General features: G+C 42.8%; 1 protein-coding gene across 1 annotated transcript in view; it reads left to right on the top strand.

Annotated features, from left to right (window-relative positions):
- SCML4 (Scm polycomb group protein like 4) overlaps positions 1-18,748 on the top strand; it is a 113,256-nt gene that overhangs the window by 47,679 nt on the left and 46,829 nt on the right. Inside the window, exon 2 of the mRNA XM_073335165.1 lies at positions 7,979-8,190. Coding sequence (XP_073191266.1) covers positions 7,990-8,190 — 201 coding nt within the window. The 5' untranslated portion in view covers positions 7,979-7,989. The remainder of the gene's footprint in view (positions 1-7,978; positions 8,191-18,748) is intronic.

The raw sequence follows: 18,748 nt of genomic DNA, 5'->3' as shown, positions 1-18,748 counted from the left end.
GTTAAGAAGCTCAAATAACCTGGTTGGCACCTGACCAAAAGGACGAATGGGGAAAGAAGATACTTTCAAATCTTGGGGCGGGGGGAGGGGCAGAGGCTTTGTTTGTGCTCTTTGTTTTTGTGTTCTCTTGGGAAGCGGAGAAGCACCAAGTCAGAAAACTCCTTCTCCTATAAACCATCCTAAAGTGAGTCTCAATATTGCAAAAAGAGTAAGTAATAAGGCAGGGCACGTTAGATTACCTTTTGTTTTCAACTTGTGAATTTTCCCTGTGCTAAGAGGGAGGTTTATCCCTGTTTTTTGTAACTTTAAAGTTTTGCTTAGAGGGGAATCCTCTGTGTTTTGAATCTGATTACCCTATAAAGTAACCTTCCATCCTGCTTTTACAGAGGTGCTTCTTTTACTTTTTTTTTTCTTTATAATAAAGTTCTGTTTTTTAAGAATCTGGTTTACCTATTTGGTTGGTATGTTATTCTCAAGCCTTCCCAGGAAGGGGGTGTAGGGCTTGGGGGATATTTTAGGGGAATAGGAATTCCAAATGGTCCTTTCCCTGATTCTTGTCTAAATCACTTGGTGGTGGCAGCATACCGTCCAAGGACAAAGGATTTGTGCCTGGGGGAAGTTTTTAACCTAAGCTGGTAGAAATCAGCTTAGGGGGCTTTAATGCGGGTCCCCACATCTGTACCCTAGAGTTCAGAGTAGGGAGGGAACCCTGACAAAAACGAATACAAGACTCTAATTATCCCAAATGCTAAACTTGTGATACTCAGGATTGGCTAATGTATATAGGCTGGATGGCAACCTTGTGTCTACAGCTAATGCAGGTATGCAAAGACAGCCCTGGAAGTGTCTGACTTGTGAGTAAGAACCTCACACCTATTAATAAAATGTCTTCCCCATCAATTGGCACTATAGAGTGCCATAAAATAATCACATTTTCAAGCTGCACTGAAATCTGTGAGAGATGATATATCTATATGTGATGATGATATGTGCGGCATTCATGTAATTTATTTAAATGTATCCTTCCACTTGGCTCATGTTGCACATACAGCCCAGAATCTCTTATCAAGGGTCAAAGAAAAAGGAGACTTTCCAGAACAAACAATCCCCTCTAACCTTAACTCCTGATATCCGAAAAAGAGATGAGCTATGAAATGTGCCTTAGCAGGTAACCATTTCAATAGACCGTTGCATGGCATGACATTCTCATCAACCCTTCTCCCTGTGTGTTCGGAGAGATGGTCATCTTATGACTATGGTCACAGCCAAAAGACACATTCTGAGAGCCGAAAAGGAGGGGAAATTTGTCAAATTACTTGCTGCAAAGTGTTTGCTTGGCTACATTTTTAATATGCATATATTGTGTTCTTTACAATTTGATGGTTGAAAGAAATGAGCAAGAATCACAAGCCCATTATCCCTTATTTGCAAACAAAGGTCAAGGACTACCCAGAGCTGAGGGTGAGAAGAACTGCAGCAGGTTTCAACAGCTGGAGATTTCTAGGACTCCAAGGTTCTGCGACTTGAAACATATGAAAATGGGAAGAGTCAATACACAGGTAGACTGAGGCCCCAATCCTGCAAAGGAAACCACCTGCATAGATCTTCATGTCTGGGCAAATAACACTGAAGTCATCAGAGCTCAGCACAGGCATGTGGATCCTTTTGCAGGACTGGGGCCTGAGAGTGTATTGAAAAACTAAAGCATTCTTCTTAAGAAACTGGGAAATGGACACAAACTGCCCCATTTTGTGTCTATGTGGTGTGATTTAGCTCCAGAGAATTAATAGTCCATCCTTTCCTGAGATTGAGTCTGGAATTACTAAAACTTTCCATGTGTCAATCAGGGTAGGCTGGTATCTGCACAAGACCTGGTATAGTCCACCAGGGCTAGACTGTCATCATCTTGGTTTATCTAGGGGTTATTTGCACCTTCAACTCTTGCCGTTATTGGAGTCCAGGTTTAAAAAGCTGCATTTATTCTAGAGATGTGCTTTTATTACTAAAGGGTCTTTGTGGTCTATCAGAAAATACTAAACCTGGGGGAAACAGATTACAGATCTACTTACCTATCAGATCTACAGTAACTCATGGTGCTGGCTAGAGAGGGAGAAGTAAGTTAGATTATACTAACTCATCACCCTGGCCAAGCAGAGTGCAGATGGTATCCAGTAAGATTCCTCCTGTAACTTGCCAATGCCTATTGACAGTATTTTCCTATTCCCATCCTTGGCCTTCCCCAAGCTGAGAATGCCAGTAATGCGAAGATCTGTGAGTGAAATCTGCTTCCGTTGGTCAAATCCACGTCCAATGGCAAAACTCCTCTTGACTTAAGTGGGGCCAAGCAAGGTTTCTCCCTGAGTACAGTGGTTTGGGGAGGTGGGTGGTGATAGCCTGGTAGCGGTTCGGCTGTGGAGAGGGAGTTCTGAATTCTAGTGAAGGAGCAGCGTCTCCCTAGGCCCCAAAGGAATGATTTGGGAGGCAGAGGTTGAATGAAAGATGCCTAGTGCCCAGTATTTAAAAGGTGCTTAAGGAAAAGGAGACACGCAGTGCCTCAGACCTACTCTGAATGCAGAGAAGCACCAGCCCTTCCCGCTGTACAGACACTGACTTCTGCTTTTGTGTCCCTCAGCTCCCAGCAGCTGTACTTGGACTTTCTAGGTGCCATGGCATCCTCTTCTTAAGTAGCTCTGGCCTTACAGCTGACTGAGAGGGTGTGTTTTACCACAGCAACAACATGCTTCGGAGCCTCCTCCCAGCACAGATGAATACATACTCTCCCTATCCCACTCCAGGCTCTCCATCTTAGACAAGGGGAGGCTTTAATGTGCTTTGCCCCTGACTGACCCAGAAGGGAGTAAGATCCTTCTTTAAAAAACCAATAAGCAATCATGTTTGCTGGTACCTCTTGCAAATTACAAATGAAATCACAGACATGGGCAACTGGGGCGGAGGGGAGAACTTGCTAGTGCATTTCTCAGCAGGAAGTTCATCCCTGCTGAGCTCTTCCTGCAGGGTCAAAGGCATCTATAAAGCCTCCCAGGTTAGCATGCAGCTGCTCTAACAAGCATGAGTCAGCACCTGATCTGCAGCAGATCAAGTTTCTGACTCTCCACAGGAACTTTTAACTCTGGAAGAATAACACAGGAAAAAACCATGCCAGGAGGCTGCATTTGAATGGCATTTCCTTCTCCCTTACTGGCTTTGATCATACAATATGTTACAGAGTGCGAGGCCTGTATTTGGATCTAGTGGACGGACTTTAGAAAGGAAGGGGAGCTGGTCCCTCCATCACAGGGACAATGATCTACTGAAGACCATGAAAACAGATCGCTAGTTCAACGCTTGCATTGTCTTGTGTGGGCTTCCAACTTGTGGAAGCCAAGCAAGGGTTTGATCAAATCAAAGAGAAGAAAAAGAAAACTACCAGTGATAAAAGATAAGCTGTTGTAGGCATTGCATGGTCAGGGTGAAACTCCAGCCCGACAGACATCAATGACCAAACTTTCACAGACTTCAGTGGGCCTGTAGCTTTTCATATTAGAGAGAGCTATTTTCTTTTCTGTAATTGGGGATCCCTGGTTTATCAATGCCTTCATCAGCTCCCATAGGACAAAGAAGGCCTTTTTTTTTTTCCCCACAGAACAGAGAATACAAATAAAGCTCAACAGAAGCATTGGGCCTGATTCTGATTTCATATACACCAGTGACTCTCAGGAATAGTTCCATTGATCTCAGTGGAGTCACACTGGTGTAAAACTGGAATAAAGTGAGATCAGAAGTGGGCCATGTACATATTATTTTAATTTTGAGATTTTCAATTTAAAAAAAAACCCATAAAATTGTTGAGCTGGAATTGTCTAAAAGATAAGAAAATGTGCCATGACAAAGGAACAAAGTACCTTTAAAATCTCAAAGCAAAACTTCAGCATTATATTAAAGGCATTTGCTGCATTTAATTGGAATAATTTGTATCTGATTATTTTTGCAGCTGGTTGGTGTGATTGTAAATCTAATGAACTGTTAAGATGGCTAGAGCTTTTCATATGGGCTTTTTAAAAATATTGCTATTTAAATTTAAATACATTAAATAATACAGGGAAGAAAAAGGACCTGATTCTTCTGTGACACCAGTTTTACATCATTGTAAGACAACTGACTTCAGTAGAGATGCTCTTGATTTACACTAATGTAAATGAGAGAGGAATCAGGTTGTTGGTCATCTTTGCAATTAAATATAGTAATTACAATATATTTATACAGTAGATGAGTTTTTGGTTTTGGTGCATCAGTTCAAATACAAGACCGTGGTATGCAGAGTCAAATGGGTTAGCCGGGAAGCCAGTACAGACATAAAAAATCTTGATTTTTTTAAAAAGTCCTGGCAGATTCAAGAGATCACTAGTTCATAGTCTCCTGGGCAGAGGACAAAAACTTTATTGCCAACATTTGATGTGCTTCTCGGGCATAAGATAATTGACACTGTAGTAATTACACAAGAACTATGCACAAGGAATCTAGAACAGAAGAAATATTATAGCAAGTATGTCAGAGTTATTGCCATTGCACGTGGATGAGAATCTTAGAATTCAAACAGAAAGAAGCTGGCAATCTTCCCAAGAAACAGTTATATCATCCACACCAAGGGCTTATGACATAGCTGCCTTTGTGGGTCACTCCCACAGAAGGAATAGAAATCACTAAACAAAACCAAAGAAGACACTGTTTCCCTGTTTCCTGGGGACATTCAGAATTCTATTTACAACGCTTGGATCATGAGGAAGTGACAGGCGCCCACCCAGACACTGACAAAGTAAAACACACAGAGCAGCGGACACAGGTTCCATGAGGCACGTTCCCCTCAGGCCATTGCAAGAGGCGCTTTTTTGAGAACAGGAAGTGGCTTTGTGATAAGAAAGCCTCTGAGGTTCAGAGACAGTAGTCACATCATCTGTCCAGCGGTTTCAGCTCATCTGTCCTAACCACCTTCCTACGTGTATGTTGTTTTCATTGGCAGCTTTAGCGTGTGTGGTTGGTTGTGGTTTATTATGCTTTTGGTGTTTGAAAATCAAACATTGGAAACAAAGTCAGTCTCAGACTAGCACACTTTTAGTATGTTCATTACCCTAGCAGTACACTCCCTCCCCCACCATCTTTTCTCCACTTGCCAGTTCCTAGGCCTGTGCTCAGAGAACTTTATGCTTCATAAAACTAACTTCAATAAAATAGACTCTTGATGTGATAGTGTAATACTATCCCAGGGGATGGCTTAGAGCAACTGTATTTTCAGTTGTTGTTAAGGCATTTGTGATCTGAACAGTGAAGAGAGAGGGCATTCTATCAACACCTGGGCTTTAGAGTGAGGCTCTTGGTGATGGACTTCATGCCAATGCACCAGGGGCAGGAACGTGTACGTACTATACAAGAACATACAAAGTGGTGTTGTCAGGATGACACACTTGTATAATTGCATACCCTGCCATTTGGTTATGCCTTGTGTGGAACACCCTATAGCTTCTATTGTACTTTACTGCTTGGGTCCCGGAAACAACAGTGCTAGGAGCATTAGAAATGCCTAAGGTAGGTAGATAAATACAGAAAAAGTTCAATAGTGAGGATCCTTTGGCTTACAAAGTCAATTTGTTCTCTGAATGTACTCAATATAGTCAAGAAGAGAGGGTTCTTTGAATCATATTGACTGTACTGGCTTATTACGTGAATCCATTCACATGTTTTTTCTCACTTAAGAGGTTTATTCCTTTAAAATGTCAGATCATCATTTGCATTCACTCCAGGTGATACATACATGGACTGTAACTTCATTGAACAGGTTATTCCTGTATCAGATGTCCACTGAACAGCATTTTGTATTCAAATATAAGACATGCAAAGGTTGGAGTGGGGATGTAAGGGCTAATCCAAAGCCCGGTGAAGTCAAAGGAAAGACTATGGGCATCTTTCCATTGGCTCATGGAGTCTCTCCATTGACTTCAATGGGTTTTGGATCAGGCCCTTATTCCCTGTCATTTTGTCCTTTCTCATAAATGAACAAATACAAATGCAAAGTACAAACCCATGCTACTTTAGGTTTCTGACTGCCTGAGAGTCTCCTCTGTGAAGTATTATTTTTTCAGTCCTTATAAAAAGCAAACTAAAAAGAAAAAAACTAACTTTTTTGTGCCAAACTTTGACGTCTGTGTCTGTGAGTCACACCCAGGATGTTGATATGCTTCATCTTCTGTTTCTTTTCCTTGGAAACCACCTGATTCTAAGATGATCTGAAATCTCAAGAAGAATTTTTGTTTTGGGTGGCAGTAGAGGATCCGAAGGCATCATTCGGAAAGTATCACAGTAAAAAAACCATGCACTGTATAAGAAGGAAAGAAGCTGTGGTGCTCAAGATACAGAGAACCTTTCCATTTGACTCACGCTTGTTCAGTCTGCTGCTTTTAACCCGGCCTCTGTGCAAGAACAACCTGCAAATACAGAGGAGATTTGACTTTGTGTGAAGATAAGATTTACACAGCGGGTTTCCACATAGTTCCTGAGTTAGTGTTGTTCATCTAGGGAGCCTAACTGCACCACCCCTGGCCACTCTGTTAATTTAGACACTCTATATTTATCCTGCAGCATTTGCTTTGCTCTGGTGTACGGCATCTACCATTTGCTTGAGAGTGTTGTGCGGCTGGTGTTAAGCACTAATAATTTGTTAACTGGTCTGCAAATCTTACAGTACATCATGGGTCTGTTCACGCCGAGCAAGTCCCCATCATTGTACTAAAAGACTGTCGTTAACATGTTAAAAGTAAATCTATTTTTGTGGGGTGTTGGGGGCTTTTTTTTCTGATCCAGTAATAAACAGCAACCAAAAAAAAAAAAAAGTACAAATAAATGCAGCAATGGGAGTCTTGTTTGTCAATCATGTACTCGAAATTTATATTCAACCTTTTGATTAGGCAAAATATTTTTGAACCTCCATGATATATTGAGCCCTACTCTTGCGAACACTTATTACCAGGCATATTGCTCACTCTTGTAAATAATCCAATTGAAGTAAGTGGGTCTACAGTACTATATTGTCAGCCGTAAGCATTCAAATCACAAACCAGGTCTCCAGAATCATGAGATTTTTAAAAATAATTTGGGAGGGGTTCTTTTTAATTGCCTTCTGCTTTCCTAGCCATGCACTTGGAGCATATTTTCAGGCTTTTCTCTACTACCATGAGGGTTAGAAATGTATTTTTAACAATGAAAGCTGGGATTCTCATTTTATCACTTGCCTCAGGGAGTGGGGTTTTAAGAAAACCACCAGATATTATGAGAATCATGGTAAAATCACACTAGTTGGCAACACTGCATTACTAACCAGTAATGGGAGGAATGGCACCTGGATTTGTAGTCCAGAAGAACAAATGGCTGGACAGACAAATATATGAAAATTCAATTTTTTCTTTGGGTTTTCACATCTTTCGTTAGTGTTTTTTTTGCCAGAAGCTGTGAGGAAACTTTTATTCCCTCAATATTTTGCATATGTTTGTACACTTACTTTGTTTATTAAAAGCTGAATGTGAGAAAATGGGCTAGATTCTGCTCCATTAAACCTGCTCAACTCCATCGCCTTCACGGAGTTGTGGGGGAATGACAGAACATGGTGACAAAAACCTGCTTATTGTAGTTCAGTAACAGATGCTAGAAAAATTGCAGAGAGTAAATATTTAACCATAATAGTGGTAAATTGCCTTTCTTTAACATACTTCCCTTGGTCCCAATCTTACACCCTTTGCTCCTGGGAGTAGTTCTTGCACATCAGGTAGTCCCATTTGAAATCAGTGGCACAACTTGTTTGAGTAAGGGTTGCAGTAAGACAAAATAATAAAGTGAAAAAATTGCCTTGACTTTTGCAGGGTTTGAAAAATTATTTTCAATGTAAACAACAAAAAATGCTTGGTGTTTTTTGTTGTTGTTTGTTGATTTGTAGCTCTTCTGCATATGAGTCACTTGTCCTCGCTGCCTCCAAGACTGGGTACTGTTGACATGCAGTCTCCAAGAATACCCGGTAGAAAACGAGGAAGACCCCCACTCCATTCTACTCCGATGAAAATGGCTGTTCACAATCTCTATTCAGCGCCGTCTGGTTCCTTGCCAGTAGTGAAGATCCCAAAGAAGAGAGGAAGAAAACCTGGGTACAAGGTACATATACTCAACCCTGCCACTCCCCAGGTTCCTCTGCCGTTAATGATTGTGTCTGTTGCTTTAGGATATAGTACAATAGACATGAAATTTGAAATATAAGATAAATGCATCAAAGGCCTTTGTGGTGCAATGCAATAATAGAACAAGAACTAAGCTTCTCTTCAAGTAATTCATCAAACTGATAAAAAATGGGGGGAAATTGCAAAACTGTTGAAAATGTTTTCATTTGGAAGTATTTGAAAATAACTTATTTTTCAAAAAAAAAATTGGGAAATTTCATTCACATTTTTTGGTGTTCTGATTTTTTTCTTCCCTCACCCACTCTTATTTTTCTTTTTCAACGAGAAAAGAGGAAAGAAACGGGAAACTGGGTGGAAAAAATAGAAGTTTTCATTAAAATTACTTGAAATTTGGGGAAAATGGATTTTTAAAAAAGAAATGTGTATTTTTGGAGAAAAGGCCATTTTTCAATGACACTTTTTGGTTTGAAAAATTGTGACCGGCTCTCAGTGTAATGCATTACAGCTAGGGTTCCAGGGGAGTGCAGTGACAGCTCTCAGAGACTTTGGAGTTTAGAGTGTTCCCAGACTGAGATTCCTGAAGACGGAACGTGTCTCTGTCCATGAGACGATATCAGCACAGGCAGGAGCAGTGCCAGCTTCCCCAGGCTTCAAACCTGACCTGGAGGAACCTCTTCTAGGAATAGAAGGATAGTTCACTTCCAGTCGCCATGCCTTCAGCTCTCTGCTGAGGCTGCCAGCTGGGCTGCTAGTTCGTGTCATGGGGACACTTGCCAGGTCGCAATTGGACTGAGCCCACAGACTTCATTTAAACTAGGTGAGGAGAGAAGATTTAAAACCTGTCGCTGGTAGTGAACTGGAACTTTATGCCTTAAGGGTATGTCTACACTAGAATCGTAAATTGACCTATATTAGGTAATTACAGCCACCACAGTAATTACTGCAGTGGTGCATGTCCTCACTAACCTCTTTGGGTCTGTGGTGTGTGTCCCCAGCAGGAGCACTTCCACCGACCTAAGAGGAGCAGTGTGGGGAGCTGAGAGCCTGGGCTCTCAGCTCTGCTGGCAGCTAAGCCTGGCTGCCTCACAGGCTCCCGGCGGGCGGGCCACCCTCCGCTCCCTGTTCCCCACCAGGAGGAAGCTGCCTGGGGCTTCTTGCTCCAACTCCCAGCTGGGAGCGGGGTCTAGCCGCCCAGCTTTCTTGTCAATTTCATGGCTCCAGTGTAAGTAACGCAGAGTCTATACAGATGCTGCCTCACCCTAACTAACCAACATAAGCCCTACGCCTCTCGTGGAGGTGGAGTTATTATGTCGCTGTAGTGGGGCACTTACATTGGCGGGAGCAAGGCTGACACTGACAAAATTAGGTCAACGTAAGCTACCTTATGTCAACCTAACTATGTAGTGTAGACCAGGCCCTAGTGAGGACAGCCTCGTCTTTAGTTCTTGCTATGAAGACAGTAGACCAAATTCTGCTCTGAATTTGGGGGGAGGGGATTTGGGCTGCTGGAGATTACCAAATGTAGGTCTTTATCGCTTCTCCTGCCAAGGAAGATGCTGCGTGTTTGGAGCTAGCCACCAAGCTGTGCCGTGGGAAGAGCATGAATAAGGAGAATGTGTTTGGAAGTGTAAACAAGCTAGTTAGTTAGGTGGGTGTTGTTGGCAGCAGATTGCTCTGTTGTTTTCTCAGTGCATTTCTGAAGGCAGGGAGATGTATAATGCATGTTTGTTACTCGTGTTACTTTATTTCACCAGGAAAATTATAGACACGCAGGCTGTTTCTGAAAGATGGCAAATTGCCAAAAGTTAGAAAATAATAAACTGCTAAAGATCCTAAACAGAAACTCCAGGGACTCCTGTGAACAGGTAGTGCCTTTTCCAATCTTCCTTAAAGAAAAGCCCAAACACTGGTTAATTCTCTTCCTGGGAAACTCTTCTTGCGCCATCCTCTTCTGGGATTTTGTCGTAACAAATACATTTACAATAACGTAAGGTTCACCTCAAGCTTTCTTTCCAGGTCTGGCTGCTTCCCAAGCTCCCACTTCAGGGCTGCTCACCCTCGGCTTACATTCTCTCTGCTCAAGCTGCTCCTGCTTCTCTTATATCCAGGTGGGATAACAGCCACTTGGCTCTGTGAGTCAGGAGAACCCACTCAGTCCTTTCCGAGCTCAGCCAACAAATGATAACAGGACCAGGTAACATTGCTAGCCTGTTACACCTACGCACTAAAGATCCCACCTACAGTCGGAAATCCTTTGTCTTCTAAGCGTCCCCAAGGCTTCCTGAATAATGTTATTCAACCTCTCATTACACGTGCCTCTTCTGTTATTTAACACCGAGAGACCTCAAGCAAGCTGGGCCCCATTGTGCCCCATGACAATCCCTGCTTTGAAATGCTTACAGTCTAAGGCACCAAGGACATGAGCCATACGCCACTGGAAGGATTCCTGTTGACTTCAGAGCCCAGTTCAGAAAGGACTTAAGTATGTGCCTAACATTGAATTCAGTGGGACAACTCATGTGCTTAAAGTTAGACACATGCTTAAGTGTGTTACTGAATCAGAACCAGAATCAGAAAAGAGAGAAGGGAAAGATCTGGAAGAGCTGTACCCTCTGCTACTGCTTGCCTACTGCCTTCTGTCAGACCTCGCCAATGCTTGATGTGAGGGGTTGAGGGCACTGTGGTGTATTGGCTCCTCCGAGGGTCCCCTTCTAGCCAGAGGTTCCCAGCCAGTAGTAATCAGCCATGTGCTGTGCTGTCTGCTGCTCAGACCCAATGCTGCAGGAGGCTGCCCTCAAACCACAGGGCCTGGCAAAAATCCTGCCTTAATCTGAAACTGCCTGGTTTTAGCCCCTCCCCCCCATCCCTTTGATGATCCCTCTTATCCAGTCTCCTCCCTCTCTGCCATGTTCTACCTTGTTCCTATGACTATGACTATGGGTGGCTAGATGATATTTAAAAACAACGAGGAGTCCGGTGGCACCTGAAAGACTAACAGATTTATTTGGGCATAAGCTATGAAAGCTTATGCCCAAATAAATCTGTTAGTCTTTCAGGTGCCACCGGACTCCTCGTTGTTTTTGCGGATACAGACTAACACAGCTACCCCTCTGATACTAGATAATACTTAGTCCTGCCATGAGTGCAGGTCTCAAGGTCCCTTCCAGTCTTCTGATTTTATGATTCTATGACACCTTCCTCATCCTCCCCATCCATCCATCTTGCCCTCCCTTGCCAGACTTTGCCTTACTAGGGGTGAAGAATTTTCTCCTTTATCCCATACTAATCTTACCATAGCACCTTGCACCATCTCCAGTGCCTCTCTCGCCACCCACTGATACTTTCTCCTTCCTTTGCTGCCTTCTCCTTGCCCTCACCACTCATCCAGCACCTGGTTTTTCACTGTCCCCTCATGCGATTGATTCAAATTTTTAAGTGGCCATCCAGAGGTCCGGGTGCTGTGCATGCATACACACTAAAAACAGATTCACCAATGGCTAGAGAACATCTCCCAAGTCCTTTATCCAGGTCCCATAAAAAATGTTCCCCTTCACCTTTTAAGATTTCACATTAGTAACATACTTGTGAATAATGTAAGCGAATGACAAAGTAGCATTAAACACACATCCAGCTCAATTACAGGCTTTGGTGTCCGCTATGGAAATACTGAAGGATTCTATAGTACCTGTTCAAAATACCGTAGAAACATTATAAGAAGTAGTGGTGTTTTGAACAATTACTGTAGGATGTTGTGGTTTATTTATTTTAATACGGGATAACTAGCTATTTTCCGGTACACTATTTATTGTTTTATTTAAGAGTTATTATTTATGTGGTGCCAAAAGGGTGCATAATAAATACCAGTGTATTATGTCAGTACACTGGAACTGGAACTTTTTGATTGTTTTACACTAAGTATTTATTAGTAGCAACATTTGCACCTTTGGGGTATGTTTATACCAAAAAATCTCCAGATGCTCTCCAGTGCTTGGATAATACTAACTCTGCTTTACAGATGGGGAAACAGAGTCACAAGCTGATTAAATTATTTGCCCGAGCGTCACAAGAAGTTTGTGTGTAGAGTTGGAAACAGAACCCAGGTCTCCTGCTGCTACCACTCCGCTCCCAGTTTTTAGTACGGTAGCACTGCATTTCAACTTTAATCTGAACATGTTCTGGTGAATCTGTTTCTTCATCCCAGTCCTTCCCCTCCTCAGACTGTAGTTTTACCAAATACAGAAGACTTTCAGCAAAGAGAAGGAAACAATAGCAGGATCTGAAACAATGGAACTGCAAAGTGAGTAACAGTGGCACAGCACTTATGAAATATAGAATGTAGCCAATCCAAATGTTTAAAAAATTGGATCTCCAATGCCTCCAGCCCTGTTGAAGAGAGAGTTTTGTCCCCAAGAGACGTAAAGCACTGCTGCAGCCAAAAGAAATCAAATAGACTTGTTTCAAATCGTCTTTATGTACTGATTCTCCAAGGCATTGAGCGCTCTATTATACCTATTTGTCTGGCTTACATCACTGCAGGAAATGTGCACCACACCATCTTTAATGTATTTATCCTCACAACACTGCTGTGAAGTAGGGAAGTGCCAATATGCCCATTTCACAGATGGGAAGCAGAGGCACAGAGAGGCTAAGTGACTTGTCCACGATCACATAGACAGCCTCTGGTGGAGCAGGGAATTGCACCTGAGTTTCCCAGGTTCTAGACTAGTGCCTTAACATTCCTTTATTTCTTCTTCCAATCTCCATTCCCTTGAGTGGGAGTTGAGGAGTCTCATTACTTTGTCCAAGTCCTCAGCACTTTCCATGCAGTGACACCTTCAGGGACAGAGCCTTAGCTGTATACATTATCATAGGTCCATAGATCTGCTCCTCCATTCTGACTGAGCATCAATAAGAGTTTTACATAATTAGCGGAGGATGGTCTGGCAAAAAACATTCCCTCTCCTGGGTCTCAGTGGCTCCACATTTCTTGGCAGCATTAGGAGAAGAAAGAAAAGCAATGAATTGGAGATCATTCATTATTTATGGGATCTGCTTTAACGCAATCATTTCTGGCCTCCAGTGTGTGTGAATGGCATCTGTAGGGGCAATGCTATTTCTTGATGCAGGAAGGACAGAAATAAGACATCTTTTTCTAGCTGCTGGCTTAAGTTTCTGAAGTTGACATTCACAGTCTGTAACGTTCAACACATCTGGCCTCATGCTATTTATTTGCTTTATAGGATTTGCACACCAAAGCAATGTTTCTGCTAAGACTCTGTGTATACGGTGTCCTCTGCTGAAGTGCACAGCTCTCAATAAAAACACACTCTGAGCGCCAGTCAAAGATTACATCTTGTGATGTGTAGCTCTCGCTTGATTTAATTAGCTCACAAATTGTATGACTTTCTGATACCATGAGACTTCTATGCATTTTTAAAAGCGACTCCATGCCCAAATGGCAGACAACCAACTTCGATATAGCAACCAGCGAGCTGCATTATTACAGAACAGATGGACAAATGTTTTCTGAATTTTAGCAAACTATGAATTTACAGCCTGGATTTAAATTTATTTTTGACTGAGATTTGAACAACAAAGACATTGTATCATACACAATGTAGAATCTAATGACCCATGGACTTTTTTTACATAGACAGCTATTTGCTTTTAGTGTCAACGTGTTTCGAAAGTCCCATACCTCATGACAACATGCCCCATCATCCAGTGAAATTTTCTCCCTGAGACACTGCTCATTCAGCATCGCTCTTGTTCTAAGATTTCATCAGATGTTTTCCTCCTGTTCTAAATGCTTTTCCTTTCTGATTGTGATGACTGTTGCCGTAAATTCTTATCTCAAGTAATTTATAGGGTTAAACAGATTCTGATATGTCTCACTTTTTTTGCCCTTGACATATTGCTCTTTCACTTAAAGGGAACAAGTATCCTGTTGGGTGTAGTCTCTTTGTACTGCTGTCCTAGTCACTGTATAAACATATCAGAAGTGATGTCTAAGCTACATTAAATCTCTATCCTTAGAGTTTTTTAAGGCCCGGCTTGACAAAGCCCTGGCTGGGATGATTTAGTTGGGGTTGGTCCTGCTTTGAGCAGGGGGGTGGACTAGATGACCTCCTGAGGTCCCTTCCAACCCTGATATTCTATGATTCTATGATTAAAGCTGTGATGCAAATCATGACAAATGATGGAGTGAAGTGTTAATGCTGACACTTGACCCATAACTCATTCCACGTCCATGTGGTGTTACCACAGTATATGGTAGAGTATGTTTCCAGTAGGGCTGAGTGAATGGCTGATTTTTTTAGGAGGGTTGGGGGGAGGAGTCACAGACCTAACCAAAAACTTCAATTAAAAAATTTGGTTCACTTTGAATTAAAACTGACTTTTTCCTGTTTTTCTTGCTGAAACAATAAAAAAAAAAATCATTTCAGGTTGAATGAAATGTTTTGTTTGACCTGAAACAAATGTTTTTCAGGTTTTTGCTTGATGTCCTTTTGGGGGTATTTTTTATCCTTTTTATTTGCTTGTTTGTTTTAAAGAAAGTAGTTAAATTTCAAAATGAAACATTTTGAAACAAAAAGTCAAACTGTTGTGTTTCAAAATGGCTGAAACAAACTGTTTTGACTTTTTAAAAAAATCTTTTTTTCCCCCGTACAATATTATTCATCGGATTCAATCCCAACTTTGCAAATAGTTTTGGCATCTGAAAAAACCCCTTTTTATCTAATTTACTATTTGCTGAAAAAAAATTCTCCCAGCTCTAGTTTTCATTACCTTCTGGTTGGAGACTTCTGGCAATATCTCTAGTTTGTGTAACAAGCATGGGCCCTGATCCCACAGTCAGATTTACAAAGGTGCACCCTTGAACCTACTTAGCCAGTGAGCCCCATTGACTTCAGTAAGCCTCCACGTGGTGCCACTTTGGGGAACCAGTTGCAGGATTACAGCCTGAAAGCCCAGTTCTGCAACCTTTCGTGATGCTGAGTAGCACTTATTCATCTGTGTGATCTCATTGAAACCAACATGACACCTCATGAGTATAAGTACTACTCAATGGGAGGCAAAGTTGCAGAAATAGGCTCTTACTATTACTTAGAAGGGGGTATTAATTTGCTTCCCTTGTTCTTCAAAGAGTAGGAATTCCTAGAGGAAAAATGTGTCCCAGAAGTGTCCAAAGTGAATGCCAGAAGTGTAGGGCGGATCGTCCCTCAGTAAGGGTTCTGGACTGAGACTCAGGAGACCCAGGTTTAATTCTCTGCTATGCCACAGCCTTCCTGTGTGACCTTGGGCAAGTCACTTAGGGTAACACTTTCAAAGGTACCAAAGTGACTTAGGAGCCTAAGTTCCATTTTCAGAAGCCACTTAGGAGCTGAAGTCTCACCGAAAGGCAATGGAACATAGGGTATGTTTACACTGCAAGGACAAACCTGTGATTGGCCCACGCCAGCTGGCTCGGGCTGAGGCGCTGTTTAATTGTATGTAAACATTTAGGCTCAGGCTGGAGCCTTGGGTCTAGGACTCCGAGGTGGGAGGGTCCTAGAGCTCCGGCTGCAGCCTGAGTCCATAGGTCTACACCGCAATTAAACAGCCCCTCAGCCCGAGTCCGAATCAGGTCAACCACAGCAGTCTAATTGCAGTGTAGACATGCTTCTAATTGCCTAGATCACTTTTGAAAATGGCACTTAGACTCTTAAGTCATTTAGGCATTTTTTTAAATGTTACCCTTAGTCTCTCTGTGCCTCAGTTTCCACCTGTAAAATAGGGATAATAGCACTTCCCTACCTCAGAGGGGAGTTGCAAGGATAACATGTTAAGGATTGTGAGGTGCTCAGATACCATGGCTGGGAGGGCATATAAGTACCTAAGACAGATAGACAGACTGTTGACAAAATAGACTGCATGCTTTTGTACGTGTAGACTTATTAGGTGGAATCCTGGCCGCAGTGAAGTCAATGATAAAACTCCCCCTCATTTCCATGGGGACAGCATTTCATCCTTTGTGTACAAAGGCCCCAGTCCTATAAAGATTACTCAAGCTAAATGTCCATTGGTTTCAACTGGTCAAATCCTGGCCTCGTTAAAACCAATGGCAAAACATTAGCTCAATCCCCTGGCAAAGCTTTTGAAAATTTGTTCCTACGTGCTGAACATTAGTAACAATACATATTTGGGGCCAGATCCTCAGCTATGTCTCTGTTGTGCTTGTGCACGTGAGTGGACCAGAGGAGGGGAGCATACTGCAAGAGGCTTTCTGTCAGCAGTGCAAGCTGGAGAAGTCTGAAGACTGCTCTAATCTGTATTGGCTGGATGGGCTCAGGATCCATTGAAGCATTATACATTGTGACAGAGAATCTGCCTAGAAAACTAAGAATGCCTTCCCTCTCTTTCGGTCTTAATTCTCAGCATATGGTGGCATAAGTAATGGGTTAGCTATATTAATAAACCACCCCGTGACTCAACCCAGTGCCTTTCTTTAAGCCTAAATGTACTGTACCACTTATGTAAAATGCTCACTGACATCAATGACACTTATGCGTGAATAAGAAATATACGATCAGGGCATGGATCTAATTCACATACTGTATCATCCATTGGATTGGTTTAACTAGTGAACATTCTGCCCTCGAATCATTTGCTCTGACATTTCCACGAACCTGTTGTCATATTGGTTGGGGCATGGCTAGATATAGTCCCACGAATCATTCATGAGCTTTCATTTTGACTCTGTGCATAAAATATATTTGAATGATTTACAGGGAGGATTTTCCATATATTCTACACCATTTCAACACATTTGCTCTGACTGTCTGGCTCTCTCTGTTTTTCATTTTTCTTCTACATCTGCCCTATTTTCTTCATAAACTCACAGTCTGTCATGGGTTTGGTTAGATTTCCAAAAGAACAGAGTCAGCCCAAGAAAAGAAGAGTGTTAGTATTAAATATTCAGAGACTCATGGACAGCAATAAGTCAGACTGAGATACTCAGTCTCCAAAGGCATTTAAGCTTCAGCAGCACTGTTACTATATCATCTCCTGTAATCCTGCTGTTACTTTATTATGGTCTAAGTATAAAATTCCCCCCTTCCTTCCCCCTAGAAGTAGCATTTATTTGTACCTCGATGCTTTAGTGCAAATTCAGTTTTAATTAGATTTGCAGAAAACTGTTCACTAAAAGAAAGAAAGAAAGAAAGAAAGAAAGAAAGAAAGAAAGAGGCCTCCAAACTAGTGAGCTCACAGTGGATTAGTACCCTGTTTATTTCCTCTTAAGCACCAGCCTGAATACTCTGACTAGGATGAAGATGCAGAAGAAAACGTTAAAGATGCATAAGCTGACAGATCTGCAGCGCTCACCTCACGAAGGGCTCCTGTTAAAGTGATTCAGGAGGCTTGAGCTCTCGGGGGTTGGGGGGGACTAGCGTGTGTGAGTCAAGTTTGAGGCCAGCCTGCTGTGAATCACTAAGAAGGACAAACAGCCAAACCACAAATAAAATAACACTTTTGGGTACCCCTTCTCCAAAACAAAAACAAACAAACCAAATCAGACTGAGTAGGGTTGCTAACCCTCCCAGATTGGCTGGGAGTCTCCTGGAATCGGAATCAATCTCCTGGTTGCTACTGAAACCACTCCAGATTTTAATAGCCACTACAAGTCAGTTCTGCGACACAGTGGGGCTAAGGGAGCCTCCCTGTCTGCCCTGGCTCCATGCAGCTCCCAGAAGCAACTGGCATGTCCCTCTGGCTCCTAGGTGCAGAGGCGGCCAAGGGGTCTCTGCACACTTCCCCCACCCTGAGCACCGACTCCGCAGCTCCCATTGGCTGGGATCCACAGCCAATGGGAGCTGTGGGGGTGGTGCCTGCAGGCAGGGGCAGCGCATAGAGCTGCCTGGCCTCCCCTGAGCCTAGGAGCCGGACAGCTCGCCATTTCCAGGAGTCACGCGAGGTAAGCACCACCTGGAGCCTGCACCTCTCACCCCCTCCCACACTCCAACTTCCTGCCCCAGCCAGGTGAAAGTGAGCGAGGGTGGGGGAGAGCGAGATGGAGGGAGGGGGAATGGAGCGAGTGGGGAGCGGGGCCTCGGGGAAGTGCAGGGCCTCGGGGCAGGGGCATGGCAGGGGAGAGACAAGGGTGTTTGGGTTTGTGCAATTAGACAGCTGGCAACCCTAACTGAGAGAAGGAGCACAGAACTCCAGCATGAGGGACACTATAAGTTTTGTAGCATCAACCCACACTACCATGGATAAAGTAACAATTTCACTTTCTGCCTTACCACATTCTGCAAACCCCAAACCAGCTCCAGCTTAAGACTTTCCAACGCTTATCTTCCTCCTCCCCACCACCATTGATTTTAATGGTTTAAAAATCACCAGTGGCTCTGAGCAAACTTTCTCAATTCTAATTTTAACACCCAAAGGTTCTCTAAGTGTTGAACTAAGCATAATGCTGCTAGAGAATGGACCAGAATGAATCACCTGACCTGCCTAGCTCCCTGCAGGCCTGACCTGTGCATTGACTTAAATCA

The sequence above is a fragment of the Lepidochelys kempii genome, chromosome 3 (assembly GCF_965140285.1).
Source record: "Lepidochelys kempii isolate rLepKem1 chromosome 3, rLepKem1.hap1, whole genome shotgun sequence".
NCBI lineage: Eukaryota > Metazoa > Chordata > Testudines > Cheloniidae > Lepidochelys > Lepidochelys kempii.
Note: the sequence above shows the minus strand (reverse complement) of the source record. Positions and strands in the feature narration are given on the sequence as shown.